This window comes from Onychomys torridus, chromosome 7 (genome assembly GCF_903995425.1).
Source record: "Onychomys torridus chromosome 7, mOncTor1.1, whole genome shotgun sequence".
Lineage (NCBI taxonomy): Eukaryota > Metazoa > Chordata > Mammalia > Rodentia > Cricetidae > Onychomys > Onychomys torridus.
Window position 1 is genome coordinate 91508880 of NC_050449.1, and position 17220 is coordinate 91526099.

Consider the following 17220-nt stretch of genomic DNA (forward strand, 5'->3'; position numbering starts at 1 on the left):
TCCATCTATCTACTGTGAGATACTATGTTCCATATGACAAAAAAGCTACACCCATGAAATCTCAAAAATACGTCACCTTAACAAGGCCTGCACAGTGACAACACCCGTTGACATACCACGGTGGCTGAGGGAAATCTCACAAGGCCCTACCCCCAGATGAGGAACTGCAGGCAATAACTGGCTGCTGAAAGAGAGAATCAGTCTTCTTCTGGGATGAGCCCCACAAGTAGTTTATCCAAACCTAAAGGATCAGCCCTAAGTAAATAGACAAAACATAGAAGCAACACTACATGGAATCAGCAGACTATTGATGTGCACATATAAAGATACACATGTCACAATTAAAGAAGAGGTCATAAATTTGAAGGAGATACATGAGGCGTTAGAGGGAGAGAGGAAGGGGTGGGAATGATGCACAAATAGTACTCATGCATGAATTCACACACACACAAAATCAAGTTAAAAGTGGAGAGGGGGCTGGAGAGATGGCTCTGCCATGAAGAGTACTTGTTGTTCTTCCAAAGACTCAGGTTTGATTCCCAACACCCACACCATGGCTTAGTTGCAGGGGATCCAGGGCTCTCTTCTGGCCTCCATAAAGCAATACATGCATGTTGCACACAAAGATATATGCAGGCAGAAGATGCATACATATAAAATAAAAATATATTTTAAATGAATTATAGTGCAGCCCTTGATATTTAGGAAGCATCTACACAAATGTTCCACTTCATTTATTTATTTATTTATTTATTTGTTTGTTTATTTATTTATTATTTATTTATTTATTTACTGTTTGTTTTTCAAGACAGGGTTTCTCACTCCCGAGTCCTGGGATTAAAGGCATACGCCACCAGCTATCACTTTACTATTTTTATTTTTATTTTTTCAGAGCTGAGGACCGAACTCAGGAATTGAACTCAGGACCTCTGGAAGAACAGTCGGTGCTCTTAACCTCTGAGCCATCTCTCCAGCCCCACTTTGCTGTTTTTAAAGCATTTGTTTGGCCAGGTAGTGGTTATACACGCCTTTAAAGCCAGCACTCGGGAGGCAGAAGCAGGTAGATCTCTTGAGTCTGCCTGGTCTACAGAGCAAGTTCCAGGGCTACACAGAGAAACCCTGTCTCGATAAACCAAAAAATTAAAATTAAAAAACAAAACAAAAACCCACGTTCTAAAGCTGGAGAAGGGAATTTTCCTTTTAGTTTATGGCAGTGGTTCTCACCCTTCCTAATGCTGAGTCCCCTTTAATACAGGTCCTCATGCTATGATGACCTCCAACCATAACATTATTTCATTGTTACTCCTAACTGTAATTCTTTGTACCATTATGAAGCCTATATGTAGGATGTCTGATGTGCAACCCCTGTCCTTCAAGCCTGGGGTCGTGACCCACGTATTGAGGACCGCTGGTTTAGGGACAGGAGCAAGAATGTAGCTCAATTGGTGGCAAGCAGAAAGCCCTGGCTGCATTCAGCTCTAGGCAAGGCATAAACCCACTTGTTATGGTGCGTGGTTATGAACTTGAGTCTGAGGCAGATGATTAGAAGGTCAAAGTCACACCCTCTCCACTATATAGGGAGTCCAGGAAGTATAGTATACAAGAGACTCTTTCTCTAAAAAAATAAAAAATAAATAAAATAAAAAATATTTTTATTTTTGTCCTTTGTTTTTTTTTTTTCTTTTTAAATTTTTATTACACTTATTTACTATGCATATGCATGTGCCACAGCATGTCACCATGTGGGACCAGGATCGAACTCAGGTCATCAGTTTAGGAAATGAGAGCCTTTACCTATTAAGCCCTCATTGGACCAGATTTGTTTAGTTTATTGTTTTTGAAACCATGTGTCAACCTGCAGCTCATCTTTGCCACAAGATTCTCTTTACCTCAACCTCCGGAATGAGGGATTTACGGGCTGCACAAAAACATGCACGATCTCAGGTGTGGGTACTTCACGTCTCACATCAGACCTGGCTACCTAGTAACCCATTCTCTAAACATTCTCTAAATGCCAAAGCAATTTCAAATTGCATTTAACTGGAGCGGGTTGGGGGTGGGGGCGCAAGTTTTTCAGTGAACTTTTGAATTCCCGAAAGCATAGAAGTTCTAAACATTAGCCATCTTGAATTCTATTCCCGGTAGGTCAAGCTATGTGACCTGTTCTGCCTCCTATAGGCCAAAAAAAGTATTTCCCAACTACAGCCAAGGCTATTGGTCAGTCGGACACTCCTGGGTGGAGTTTCCAGGACGCAGGCTCCCAAAGATGCAGCCTAACCTGACCTTTTCCGTCTTCACCTGGGTTCCGGTTCATCTTTTCAAAATTGATTGGCATCTAGTAGTATCCGGCTTTGCCTGCGCAAGATCGAGATTTCCCTGCACTGGGCGGAACACAGGTTCCCAGAGCGCCAGACTGCAGCCGCTCCGCCCGCGCCGTCTCACTTGTCTGTGCCGCATCCCGCATCTCTCTCCAGCCCCGCATCACCATCGACATGCTGGGAGTGAGGCCCCGCAGCCCCAGCGTTGCCCCCGAGCCCTGCTGGCCACCGCACCTACAAGGACCCAGCCCGGCCAAGCGCCGCCGCCTCCACGAGCCCGCCCGCCCGAAGCCTCTGGCGCCGCCCGACATGGAAGCGCCCGCCAGACCCGCCAGCGACGCGCTCACCTCCGTGGTGTTCCTGGCCGCTGGCTGCGCCATGCAACTGCAGCTGGAAGACGTCGACCTGCTGCTGGAGCCCGAGCCCACCTCGGTCCTGCAAGTGTCGCTCCCAGGACACACCTTAATCCTCGTCCCCGAGGGCCTCCATGCCTCGGTCCATCTTGGACAGCCTGAGTTCTCGTCCGCCAGTCCGCAGGAGGCGTCTCTCCTGGACATGCCCCAGGACCACCTCGTCGTCCTCCCGCAGGAATCCTTCTGTGAGTTAGTCTTAGACAGCTCCTACCAAGAGGATGCCTGTGAAGAGGATGTAGACTTGGGCTTCCTGGAGCCCTTGGCTAAACCTCTAGCTGATCAGGCCTCTGGGCTCCTTTCATACATCAGGATGCCCAGTCCTTGGCCTCAGGGCTGCATCACAGAGCCACATGCTCCGATGGCCTCCTCTAATGCAGAGCGATATTCTTCTAGGGCCATCTGGGGGGACCTAGACAGCTACCTGCTGGGACCCTTCCCTAGCTCACCGCTGCAGTCTCTGCCTCCATCTCCTCCTCCAAGTCCTCAAGAGCAGCGCCCTCCACACCCTCCACCCTCTCCACAGGCCCGGAGCAAGGCCCGGAGGCGACTGTTCTGTGAATGAACTGTGCAGCACAAATTCTTGATGCCCCTCAAATAAGAGGTTTCTCTACTCCTAGATGCAAGGCACTAAGTTGCCTATTTTAGGATCGCTGACACAAAGGACCGCAGACTCTTGCCGAGGGCCCTAACATTCCTCGAAGTCCTAGTGGTAAATTCTCTGTTTCCCTGTTTCTTAACTAACCAAGAATAAGTAGTTTTCTTATGCTCTCGGTGTCCTTTCGTGTTTTCTCACAAATTTTTGAAGATTTGGACATCACTCACCTCCTTGGTGTTTCGGGCTACTCTCCTAGGAAACTCCCCAGTGCCATGATGAGCTATGGTGGTTACTTGAGTACATGTTCTCAGCAATCTCTGAAGCTACTGGTACAGTCTTCCTCTTCAGTCTCTTCATTATAAATGAGATTTATAGTGAATTTTACCAGCTGTTTTCAGCATGCACTGGAATATGCATTTCTTTTCTTTTTTTTTCTTTGTTTTTATTTTTATTTTGTTTTATTTTTTATTTATTTTTTAGGCAAGATCTCACTATGTAGCTCTGACTGTCTTAGAACTCACTCTGTAGACCAGGCTGGTCTTGAACTCACAGAGATCCTCCTGCCTCTGCCTCCCAAGTTCTGGGATCAAAGTCCTGTGCCACTATCCTTGGCTTGCATTTGATGCTCACATCCAAATTTCACCAATAAGCTGGTGGAAAATTGGTTTTCGTTACTATGATTCCACATTGTTTTATGTTTTAAATTCTGAAATGACCTTTTTCTCTGATAAACCTAATTTGTAATGTTTTGTATGCAATTACCATATTTGCCTTGTTTTATTTTTTTTAATGTTACTGGTAAAGGTGAAGTTTATAAGATCATTCATAAACTCACAGCCATTCAGATTTACCAACCTACCTAACCAAATCTTTCCTCTCTGTTCTTGGGCTAACCAAAATTTTCATCTTGCTAGGGACTATATATCTGCTTTTAATTTCTTTTTGCATTAATACAAACTTAAGCTAGGTTCTCACACATGCTGGGCAAGCAGTCTAACACAATTACATCCTTAGCTCTCTCCTTTTTATTTTGAGACAGGGTCTCACTAAGTTGCCCAGGCTAGCTTTGAATTCATTCTTTAGCCTAGACATACCTTGAATATAAAATCCTCTGCATCAGCCACCAGAGGAGCTGAGATTATAGACCAGAGGGTAGCTCTTACACACAGCTTTTTTTTTATTGTTTAGGTTATTATTGATGTGTATTCAGGTGCATGTGTGTGAGTACAGGACCATGTGTGCCATCATATGTCTGTGCCACAGCACACCTGTGGAAGTCAGAGGACAACTTGGAAATCAGTTCTTTCCTTCTACCATGAGTTCAGGGAATCGATTCAAGTCATCAAGCCTGTATAGTGAATACTTCTCCCCACTGATACCATCTCACCTGCCCAAAAAATATACCTTAATAGTTATCTCCACTATGTCCATCCTGTCTTGGTTCTGTAAGCCTGAGCATGAGTCTGTGTGATAAATTCTTAGGATTTAATATTTGAAAATGTTCTGATTACATATTCACTTTTTTTTCTTCAGGATTTTAAAATTTAGTTAGCCTGAAATAGAAATGGCTGAGTAAAAATCAATAGGCTGTAAACCACTGTGTGATTTAAAAAAAAAAAAAAAAACCAAAACTTTATTCTTAAATGCACAATAAACTCCAACACAATATTGCATTCTAGACGTTGGTGATGGTAGTGGTGGTGGTGAGGGGGACTGGCAGGGAATCCAGAAGTTTCAGTAGAAGTAGAAAGAATCAAGGGGCATCAGTATCAGTCCCAAAATAAATAAATAATTAAATATCACTCTTTAAAAATCAATCCTCTTAGTTGCCTCTATGGCTAGGGGCCTTCCCTGCAGTCTTCACTTTTAGCTCCTGGAGTTTCTTCTGCTCTTTTTGTCTGCTTCTGCCTAGAACTTTGCACTATCTATCTCTTTAGCTTGTCTCTTGGGCTGACCTGAGGCTTCTAACTACCTTTGCGGAAGATGTGGTGACTCATACCTTCCCCAGCCCTTGATGCTACACACAGTCGCTCTTAATTCTCGCATTATGCTTGACTACATTAACTATAATCATTTAGTGTTTCAGCATGGTTTTTTGTCTAAATAAATGGTCATCTGCTGAAAAAAATACTACGTGTGAATTTTTTGGTTTGTGTGTTATAGTTTGAGGGATTTGAAGTGTTTTTGGTTTTTGTTTTGTGACAGGTGCTGTGGAGCCCAGGCTGGTCCTGCAGTCCTAATCCTCTTGCTTTAGCCTCCCAGGTTGCAGCATTACAGGTATGTGCTACCCCATCTGGCTTCATTTTACCATACTTAAAGTGTTTGTTTGATTTTTCATGTCTCATAGTTTGATTGTAGTGTGTCTACGAGGAGCTATTTCTGTTTGGCTTGACTGAATGCAGTGGACTGTGGTTGTTGAAAAATTATCATTTACCTGAATTCCCACAAAAAGACTTTGTCTCAGAGTATCTCATCCATCCTCAGGTTGAAAATGCAATCAAATATGTGATGGCGGTGCTCAGTCTGTCTCTGATGACTCATTGTATTAGTAACTTTTCCATTACCTTGATAAAATATCATGATCAAAAGCAACATAAGGGAGTTTATCCTAGCTTCTGATTCCAGGGGGCTGGAATTCACAATGACGGGGAAGGCACGCATGGCTGCCAGAGCAATGGGCTGGCTCATTACATTTCATCCATGCACAGAAAGCAGAGAGAGAGCAGAAAGTAGGGTAGGGTAAGGCTATAAACCCTCAAAGCCATTATCTTTAAATGAAAGCCACAGAGTCTTTAACTTTCCCTCTGAGACTTCATAAGCCAGGCCCCCATCTTCTGCACTGCTCTCAACATTCTTATTTTCCCAGCTCCTAAAGAACACCCCACTGAGGTCTCAACGCTCAGTGGCTTTCCTAGCCCAAAGTTCTAAAGTCCTTCTACAATCCTTCCAAAAACATGGTCAGGTCTGTCACAGCAACACCCCCACTATGCTGGTATCAGCTTCTCTTAGTTAGGGTTTCTGTTGTTGCAAATAATAATAATAATAATAATAATAATAATAATAATAATAATAATGAAATAAAAACAAAAAAACACCATAACCAAAAAACAACTTGGGGAGGAAAGGGTTTATTTGGTTTACACTTCCACATGACTGTTCATCACCAAAGGAAGTCAGGACAGGAACTCGAATAGGACAGGAGCTGAGGCAAAGGCCATGAAGGGGTGCTGCTTACTGGCTTGCTTCTTTGCTCAGCCTGCTTTCTTATAGAACCCAGGATCACCAGCCCAGGGATGACAGCATCCACAATGGGCTGGGCTCTCCCCGAATTGATCACTAATTGAGAAGATGCTTTAAGCTGGATCTCATGGAGGCATTTTCTCAAATGAGGCTCCTTCGTCTCTGATGAATCTAGCTTGTATCAAGTTGACATAAAACCAGCCAGTACAGTCACCCCTGTAACCTACTTCCCTCTGCAAAATTCTACTTCTTAGAGATTCCAGAATCTCCCCAAATAGTGCCTCCAACTGGGGACTAAGTGAACAAACCAATGAACCTGTGTAAGGGCATTTCTTAATCAAGTCACCATACTCATAATATCTTAACATGTTTATAACATAATTACTATTCATTAATTCCTCCCAGAATTCTATTAATAATATATTTGTAAGAAAATTCTCATTTCAAGATTGCATTAGTTTTTCCAAGATGTTTATTTCCTTTTTTAAAAATTCCCCTTAAAGCCATAGGCTTGTTTTGTGGCTGTTACTTTACTACATTTTACCTTTTTTGTAAATGTGTTTATTCTTCATATTGGATTACTTCATTATCCAACAGTTTTCTTTTTCATCCTGTATTTTTTTAACTTTTATTGAATCTTTGTGCATTTCACATCATACATTCTGATCCCACTCATCTCCCCATCCCCTCTCATCTGCCCTCTGCCCTTACAACACTCCCACCCCCAAATCAAAACCAAATTTAAAAGAAAAACCAAGAATCAAATAAGACAAAACCAAAAGAAGAATCTTGTTGTGGAAGCTTTGGTGGGGCCCATTGATGTGCACAGTTTACCTTTAGTCCTTTTGTGCTTACGTACAAGTGTTCATTGCCATGAGTCATTGGTCGGCCTCCAGGCCTCTGGTTTCCAAGCTCTCACTGGGACTCCTCATAGATTTTCTGTTGTCTTGTGTCATTAAGATCCTACTGTTTGGGATCTGTAGGTTCATCACCTTCACATGCTCCAACAGTTCATAGGTGGATGTTGTGGTGCATTTTTAATTCTTTCACTTGTTCACAGTTTGTTTGACCATGGGCAGATGTTCAACTCCTCATAGGAATGGAAATCTTAATTACCACAACTTTTATTCCCCGTTCAAGGAATACATTAAAATGTCAACTTGTTAGCCAACAACTGGATTTACTACTCATGTTCTGGTTCCTATTTGGGGTGGAGGTGACAGTTGTACCTTTCTTTTAAAAATAGGTGTTGGTTATAAAAGCTGTTCATGCTATTAGCCAGTGGAAAACTTTACCTGCTACCATACTAACCTGCCAGGCAAGATACGCTCACTGGTACAATATTGGTTGGAAGGATTGTGGGGGTAAACAACTAATTTTGCATTGGCTTTGAGGGTTGCTCCACAGGAAGGAATTCATGTCTGGAAATACAAGTAAGCTTGATCAAAATCCGTGGCTTGGAAGTCATAGAGCCTAGAGTAGAACCCAGTGCTGTTATATTGATAAATGGGCATGCTGTCAAACTGCCTTCTAAACATTTATATGTTTGCATATAGGTTATGGTGCTTTCAGCCTTGGCTAAGGGAAGCTTCTCTCTGCAGTGGTTAGCAGCTGATACAGAAATCCACACCTATTACAGTGCTAAGAATAAGTGAGTATCTTGTGTCTGCCCTAATGAGACATCTCTATCAGCTGCACCCCACATCGGCCATGATAAAACCTTAGGCACCATCACATGAGGAGGAGCACTATGAAGTGCTGACTTATGAACATGATGTGGCCACTGTAACTCAGGACTCACTGCAGCTGTTGTTACCTGCACAAGACATGCATAGGATCTAGCCCATGAGGGCAGTCACCAAGACAACAGGCAGCAGCAATTGAACTCACTGGGTTACAGAGGGAACAAGAGGGGAGGGCGGGAAGAGGTGAAGTGGGAAGGGGGACATGGTAGAGGTGCCTGGGGAGAATAAGGAGGAGTTGGAAGTGGATATGAACAAGATACATTGTTTACATGTGTGAGATTGTCAAAGAATACCTAAAAGACACTGTTAAATGAATAAATAAACAAAATGGAGGCTGGCATGTCTTGTGTTGTGGGTTATTATTTTTTTGTTCTTGAACTTTATAAAGAGGTTTATTTTGCTGGTAACTTTTAGAGATTGAAGAGCACGGGACAAACATCTGACTGTCTCTAGAGAGGGCCTTCTGGCTGTGTGAAACATGGCAGATAGCATAACTAAGAGACCATGGAGTGATGCAGGGAGCAAGAGAAATGTGGTGAACTGCTTTTCTCTTTTTGTGACAGCCACTTTGGCAAAATCTGGTTCCTGTGAGAGCCTCATTAGTCTTTTTGAGAGTCATGCCTCCAACACGCTAATTAGCTTCCACAAGGCCTCTGAGTTGGTTCCCATTCTCGTGCTCTGAACAAAATACCCAACAAAAGCAATTTTTAAAAAGAAGGCTTAGGTTTTGGCTCACAGTTCAGATATACAATCCGTCTGGGTGGGGAGTAGCAGGAGCTCTAAGCAGCTGGTTGCATCGTGTTTGTTTAAGACAGTGAGGGATGAAAAATGCCACTCAGCTCCCTTCCCCCTTTTCACTGCATCCCAGTCCAAGGAGCAGCGCTGCCTGTATCTACGGTCAGTTTTCTCACCTCAATTAATCCAGCAGAAAACCCTTCACAGAAATTACTCTGGATACATTTCCATGGTAATTCTAAACCCCATCAAGTCGGCAATCAATATTAACCATCACAGCTTCGATCCCTTGTAAACTTGATACAGACCGAAAACATCACTTTTAATTGGTAACTTTTCATCTGTTGGTCCCGAACGTTCATGACCATACAGCAAAATGCCTTCAGTCTAACTTCAAAAGTCCCCATGGTCTTTAATGGTTCCAATACAGTTCGCACCTACAGTTGTCTCTTCTGAAACTCAGTTTCTTAACTGTGAGGCCCTACAATGCCCAAAAGGAATTTGCATACAATAACAGACTAAACATCATCATTCCCCAAAGGGAAGACCAAGGGTACAGAGAGGACAGATAGAAGTGAAGACCAACTAAAGCCTAGCAGGGTAAATACCTCCACAGGAGGTTCATGGTATACCTTAGAGATACCACAAGGCTTCAGAATTTAGGCAACCAACTGCAATTATTAGTCACAAACTTATCAAGAAGGCAGACTTCTCAACACGATGTCTGCAGACACTTAGTAGCAGCGTGTCCCTCCAATTCTCCGAACCCCACAGAAATTTCTTGTAGATGGTACTCAAAGAACTGAAGAGTGTCCAGAATCTAGGGTTTCAGATTAAACCACATGAACTACAAAGACCATAAAAAGCACAAGTCCTGCATCTCCGCTGCCTGTAGTGGACGTAACCTCTTTCTTAGGCTGGATCCACTTCTAGCCTACAGCTTTCCTCAGGAGAAACCTCATGGTGTGGGTGTACTGACACCCTGGGAAGTCCACCACAAACAAGACTTCACCTTCAGAGCTTTGGGACTTCCTTTAAGGGGCTCTTTCAGGGACTCTGCTAGAATGATACCTGTCTCAGAAGCCTCTAGAATTATTGCACAAGCCTCGATGGCAACCTCAGCCTTGCATCCTCAGAGTCATCAAAAGATTTAGCGCCCTTGGTGTAGGGCCCGGAAGCACCTCTACTAGGAAATAAAGGACTGCTCTCCGGACACACAGCACCTTGGAAACTCACCTGGCCAGCCAATGGATTCCCGGTGCCACTGCAGACACCCAGTAACCTAATATCCATCCTATCTACACACAGGTGCTTTTGCTGCCCACCCCTCTTCAAAAAGAATGGAGATATAAGATCTCCACCTGAAATAAAAAAGCTGCCTTCCAGAACCACAAAAGCTGCTTGCCAATTCAAACCTTCATCTCAAAACCTTCCACATCCCCCTCATTTGCATCGCTGGCTCCCTGCACACACACTCTCAGTGTCCATCAACTATTTCAACGGAACCAAGAGTCCTGGGTTTGCACTCCGCCACTGTCCCTTCTGTGTTCCCCTGACTGGATGGAGACTTGGCCTTGCCTTCGGCCTTTTGGACAATTCACGCTACTGCTCCTCCAGGAACCAACAAATACCCCAGTGGGAGAAGATGGTGCCAAGCCCTGACCCTATGATGCTTCTCTGCTGCTTCCCAACTATCCCTTAACCTGCTGGAACAGTCCTCCTGTGTCTATCTCCTCAGGACAACCAAGCCTACACAGGGAAACGCCATCTCAGAAGACTAGGAAAACCAACCAACCAACCAACAAAATGACAGCTGCTTAAGGAAGCAGTTTGGGCAGGTGAGCTGGCATGTGCCTTCAGCTCCAGCCCTGGAAACCAGACTCCCTAGCAGACCTGTCTGGGCTGGAGCTTGCTCTCCAAAGAAAGACTCCAGTTTCATGACTTACTTTTGAAATGCTCTTCTCCAGAGCCATATTTGTAATTCCAACTTCACTTATTAATTAATAAATAAAATATATGGACCCTGGTATGTGAAAAGGAGTTATTGAGAGAGAGCTGGAGAGACAGAGAGTTTGTGTGTGTGTCTGTGTGTGTGTGTGTGTGTGTGTGTGTGTGTGTGTGTGTGTGTGCTTGAGAAAGAGGACAATAAAGTCACAAGCAATCTGGGGAACTGTGAACACACAGAATGCTTGAAAATCAGCCTGCTAGTGAAATGGAGGGTGTCACATTCCCTTGGCCCTACAGAGTATAAAGCAATACCGAAAGTATCATCTTCAATAAGAAACATATTAAAATGTCAATTGCGGGGAAATTGCTTCTGCCTACCGATATCAAGAAAAACAGGTATCTTTAAAAATTGAAATAGAATCACAACTCACAAAGAAATGAACACATACACAATAAATAAATAAATGAATAAATAAATAAACAAACAAACACCTGGAAGTGATGGGGTTCAGTGGGAAAAGGTTATTTTTTTGTAAGATAGGACAGGACCATCATTTTTCACATGAAAAGTGTAATTGAATAACTATCTGGTGGATTTAATACTCCATTCCATCCAGATATGAGGATAAACTGTGCTGATGCTGGGTGTGGTGGCCCATGCCTCCAACAGCAGCAGTGAGGACACTGAGAGAATAGGGAGGGTTCAGGTCCCCACTGGCCACACTGAACTTTGGTAAACCTGACAGAGAGGTAAGCTGGGAAAGGAACATGGGAAACTATGAGGATCAACTGAGTGTGGTGCTGCATGCCCGGAATCCAGGTGAGGGCAGCTGGATCAGGAGTTGGAGCCCACACACAGCTGCTACACAGAAGGTTCTAGGGCAATGGGAGCTGTAAGGGACAGTGTCAAAGAGATCAAAAAGTAAAGAGGGACCAGAGAGATGGCTCAGCACTTAGAGTAGTGATCCTCAACCTGTGTGGAGAGGCCACTTTGAGGGCTCAGAGGTCCCATGTCAGGCATACAGCAGAGCAGACATTTACAAAATAATTCATTACAGTAGTAAAATTAGTTATGAAGTAGCAAATAATTTCAGGGTTGTGGGTCCTCAATCCCTGAGGAACTCTTTCAAGTGTCCCACCATTAGGACTGTGGTGAACCGTTCACTTAGGAGGATTGTCTGCTCTGGTAGTACCCACAGGATGGCACTTAACCACCTGTAACTACAGTTCAGGAAGATCTCTAACACCCTCTTCTCTCCAGGCTCCTGTGTGCCCCAAGTGCATGTACACTAACAAAGGCCTACAATTTGCACATAAGCCAATGAAATATAAATAAATAAAGGTTTAACAGAATGAAAAAAATCAGAGGTTAAGAACTACTTAAACAGGGAGTTTGTGGTGTCTAGTCTGGGTTGTCATATTCATTACCTCTAGAATTAAAGACAGAGGTCAGGTACACCTGTGAGGGATTTTTCTTGATTGAATCATTTAAGGTGGGAGGACCCAAACTGAATCTGGTGCTGTGGAGGTGGAAAGATCCCCAACACAGCAGGAGAAGGAATGTAGGTGTTGGTTCATGCACCACAGGCTTTGGGAAGTAGAGACAGTTGATCAGAAGTCAACGTTATCCTCACCACATTGTGTGTTTTGGTTTGTTGGGTTGGATACATGACTTTCTTGCTGTAAAGAAACGCTGAAAGTATTTCTAAAGTTCTTAGAATAATTGAGGAATAAAGATGAAAAGGAGTAGAGCCAGCAAGAAGAGCGGGTGGTGGGTTATGAATGAAATCAAGGTCTATTTTACACTTGTATGAGAATGTCCTAAGGAAACCCAGTATTTTATATAGTTGTTAGGAGGAGGAGAGAAACAGAAGGAGGAAGACTTTTGGGAGAACTTTTCCAAGAAGATCACTCAGCAGGGCAGACGGAGGCATTACATTTCTTGCTCTCATTTAGCAGTGTTTTCCATGGATAGCCAGAGGGCCAAGTAGTAGATTCATTGATATACTATTTAAAAGGTAAGAACCATTCCATGGCTGGGCAGTGGTGGTGCATGCCTTTAATCTCAGCACTTGGGAGGCAGAGTCAGAGAGATCTCTGTGAGTTTCAGGCCAGCCCAAATTCCAGGAAAGGCACCAAGCTACACAAGAGAAACCCTGTCTCCAAAAACCAAACAATAAAAATAAAAATAAATTAAAAATTAAAAAGGAAAGAGAGGAAAAAAAACATTCATTAAATATGGAAAGGAGAAAGCTTGGTCCCCTCACCCATCAAGATCTTTGGCCTACATCTTGAGTAGCCCACACGGACTACCTGTCCCCTCTTAGATATAAACAAAGAAATAAGTAGATAAGTAAGTAAGTAAGTAAATAACCAAAGGAACAAACAGGCCCACTAAGGGGCTGGGCTTGGCCCTTAGCTCTAGTGTTTGTCTGGCATGTGTGAGGATGACCTCCTCCAATAGGGAAGGGAAAAGAGAGAAGGAGGGAAGACAGAGTCATAAAGAGTAAAACTGGTGTCAAGTGTCAAACACAGAACATGACAAAATAATAGAACAAGAAAAACAAATCAAAGATGCCACTTATCAATTAAGCTGACATTGCTTAATTTCCATTTTTAATACAAACCAAGAGGGTTTTGATTTTGAAAGATTTATTTTCCACCCCTGATGACCTTTGAGGAAAAACTAATCAAGTCTTAGAGCCAGGGTTTCATGGATCCAGCCTAGCCTGGAATTCCCCTTTTCCACAGACTGGCCTAATACTCCCCATGCCTCTGGCTGACCTTGAACTCCTGATCTTGCTGTCCTTGTGTCCCAACTTCTGGGGTTATGGATGTTCTAAACTACTCCCACCAATACTTTTTAAAATTTCTTTCTGGGGATAGAACCCATTGTCCTCCAGCATGTGAGACAAACACTCCAACCTTGGGGTATTTTCTTAGATCAAGTCTTTGCACGTGATACCATATAAATCTGATATGGATTTTGGATTAAATTAAAAAATAGTCCTATACAAAAATTTAGCCACTGGTTTTATTACCAACCTTGACCTCCTCCCAACAACTGAAGTTTCACTTTGTGAATTTCCATTTCCGTTTGATTTGGGGAATGAAGAAAACTATTGGGACTTGGTATGTGGGCATGGGACAAGGAATCCATGAGAATGTAGGAAGGGTTCGGGAAAACGGTTTTCCCGTTTCTTAGTGTTGCCAAAAATCAGGCTATACAAACACTAAAGACATGCAAAGGTCGATTTCTTCTCTCGACCACCACCACCCAATAACACCTGTGTGTGCACGCACGCGCACGCGCACACACACACACACACAGACACACACACTTGCCCACAGGTGGGTTCTTGAAGGCCAAGGGTCACACCTTGGCTGGGCCCCGCCCTGTCTGGGTGGGGCTTTCTCAGAAGCCAGGCTTAAATAGGGAGCTGTGGTCCTGTGCAAACACTCTTGATCAGTCCAGTCATCCTGATCACATCTCTCTCCTAGAGGGTCCACAGAGTCTCTTGCAGAAGAAGCCAGAGGACAGCTGTCCTGAAGGAAGACGACCAGCGCCCAGAAGCAGCCAGACTTCAGCTGTCCCCGAGGGAGACTTCCAGCACACAAGTCCATCAGCTACATCGGACTTTGTCTTGCAACTCTCGTCAAGTGCCAAGGCCTCGTTGCCACCATGAAGCCAGGAGTGCGGCCCCGCAGCCCCAGCGCCAACCCGCTGCCCTGCTGGCCACCACAGCCAGAAGGACCCAGGCCCGCCAAGCGCCCCTGCCTCCACGGGTGCACCTGCCCGGGCACGCAGGCACAGCCAGACCTGGAAGCACCCACCGGGCCGGCCAGCGAGCAGCTCACCACCACCATGTTCCTGCCTGCTGGCTTTGCCCTCCAACTCCGTCTGGAAGACGTCGACCTGCTGCTGGAGCCCCAGCCTGATTCGGTCATGCCAGTGACGCTCCCAGGACACTCCATCGTCGTGGTGCCCGAGGGTCTCCAGGACTCCGCACAGAGGGCCCAGCCTGGTTTCTGGCACACCAGCCAGCAGGAAATGCCCCAGGACCACCGGGGCGCCCTCCACCAGGGTTCCTCCAGTGCATTTCTACCATTTACCCAAGGCTTGGGAAACTCAGATGAAGCCTCTCAAGGAGGCTTAGGAGGTTTGGTGAGGCCGACGCCATGGATGAACGCCCCAGCCGGCATGGTCCCGGGGCTGCTTCTCCCCTTCACCGGGGTGCCCAGCCCTTTGTTCCAGGGCCCAGTGCCACGACCCTGGGGCCCATCAGCCCCTCCTGGTGCAGAGAGATATGCTCCCAGCTCCACCTGGAGCCTCAAAGGCAGCGTGCTGTGGCCTCTCCCCAGTTCACCACTGCAGCCTCTCCCTCCATCGCCTCCTCCTCCAAGTCATCAGACACAGGATCCTCAGAGTGCTCAGAAGCCCGGGCGCCCTTGCTGCAAGGCACGGAGGCGACTCTTCTAGGAAAGAGACAGAGACAGAGACAGAGACAGAGACAGAGAGAACTGCTCTCCCAACCCGGAGTGACTTGGACACTCCCCTGACTGCCCTATGGATTCCCAGACACCAAATAACCCAACGTTGAGCCTGCCTACAAAACAGGTGTTTATTTGCTGTGCACTATGCAGGAATGGAGACACTAGATCTCACCCCTCAAGTCAAAACGCTGCCTTCCAGAACCACAAATCTGCTTGCCAATTCAAAGCTTCATCTCGAAACCTTCCACATCCCCCTCATTTGCATCGCTGGCTCCCTGCACACACACTCTCAGTGTCCATCCACTATTTCAACGGAACCAAGAGTCCTGGGTTTGCACTCCGCCACTGTCCCTTCTGTGTTCCCCTGACTGGATGGAGACTTGGCCTTGCCTTCGGCCTCTTGGACAGTTCACGCTACTGCTCCTCCAGGAACCAACAAATACCCCAGTGGGAGAAGATGGTGCCAAGCCCTGACCCTATGATGCTTCTCTGCTGCTTCCCAACTATCCCTTAACCTGCTGCAACAGTCCTCCTGTGTCTATCTCCTCAGGACAACCAAGCCTACACAGGGAAACGCCATCTCAGAAGACTAGGATAACAAACCAACCAACAAACAAAATGACAGCGGCTTGAGGAAGCAGTTTGGGCAGGTGAGCTGGCATGTGCCTTCAGCTCCAGCCCTGGAAAACCAGACTCCCTAGCAGATCTGTCTGGGCTGGAGCTTGCTCTCCAAAGAAAGACTCCAGTTTCATGACTTACTTTTGAAATGCTCTTCCCCAGAGCCATATTCGTAATTCCAACATCACTTATTAATTAATAAAATATATGGACCCTGGTATGTGAAAAGGAGTTATTGAGAGAGAGAGCTGGAGAGACAGAGAGTTTGTGTGTGTGTTTTTCTGTGTGTGTCTGTGTGTGTGTGTGTGTGTGTGTGTGTGTGTGTGTGTGTGTGTGTTTGAGAAAGAGGACAATAAAGTCACAAGCATTTTGGGGAACTGTGAACACACAGATTGCTTGAAAATCAGCCTGCTAGTGAAATGGAGGGTCTCAATTTCCCTCGGCCACACAGAGTATAAAGCAATACCGAAAGTATCATCTTCAATAAGAAACATATTAAAATGTCAATTGCCGGAAATTGCTTCTGCCTACCGATATCAAGAAAAACAGGTATCTTTAAAAATTGAAATAGAATCACAATACACAAACAAAGAAATGAACACACACAATAAATAAATAAATGAATAAATAAATAAACAAACAAACAAATAAACACCTGCAATTGATGGGATTCAGTGGGAAAAGGTTATTGTTTTTTGTAAGATAGGACAGGACCATCATTTTTCACAGGAAAAGTGAAATTGAATAACTATCTGGTGGTTTTAATACTCCATTCCATCCAGATATGAGGATAAACTGTGCTAGGTGTGGTGGCCCATGCTTCCTACAGCAGCAGTGGGGACACTGAGAGAAGATAGGGAGGGTTCAGGTCCCCACTGGCAACACTGAATTTTGGTAAACCTGACAGAGAGGTAAGCTGGGAAAGGAACATGGGAAACTATGAGGATCCACCGAGTGTGGTGCTGCATGCCCGGAATCCAGGTGAGGGCAGCTGGAGCAGGAGTTGGAGCCCACTCACAGCTGCTACACAGAAGGTTCTAGGGCAATGGGAGCTGTAAGGGACAGTGTCAAAGAGATCAAAAAGTAAAGAGGGACGGGAGAGATGGCTCAGCACT

At 44.9% G+C, this 17220-nt stretch overlaps 2 protein-coding genes across 2 annotated transcripts; both read left to right on the plus strand.

Annotated features, from left to right (window-relative positions):
• The first annotated feature begins 2492 nt into the window (after positions 1 to 2492).
• LOC118586751 (proline-rich protein 23A3-like) lies at positions 2493 to 3293 on the plus strand. The gene has a single exon (XM_036191979.1). The coding sequence runs from the start codon at positions 2493 to 2495 to the stop codon at positions 3291 to 3293; it is 801 nt and encodes a 266-aa protein (XP_036047872.1).
• An 11382-nt stretch (positions 3294 to 14675) lies between these two features.
• Positions 14676 to 15473, plus strand: LOC118587637 (proline-rich protein 23A3-like). Its single transcript, XM_036193641.1, has one exon. The coding sequence runs from the start codon at positions 14676 to 14678 to the stop codon at positions 15471 to 15473; it is 798 nt and encodes a 265-aa protein (XP_036049534.1).
• Positions 15474 to 17220: the final 1747 nt, after the last annotated feature.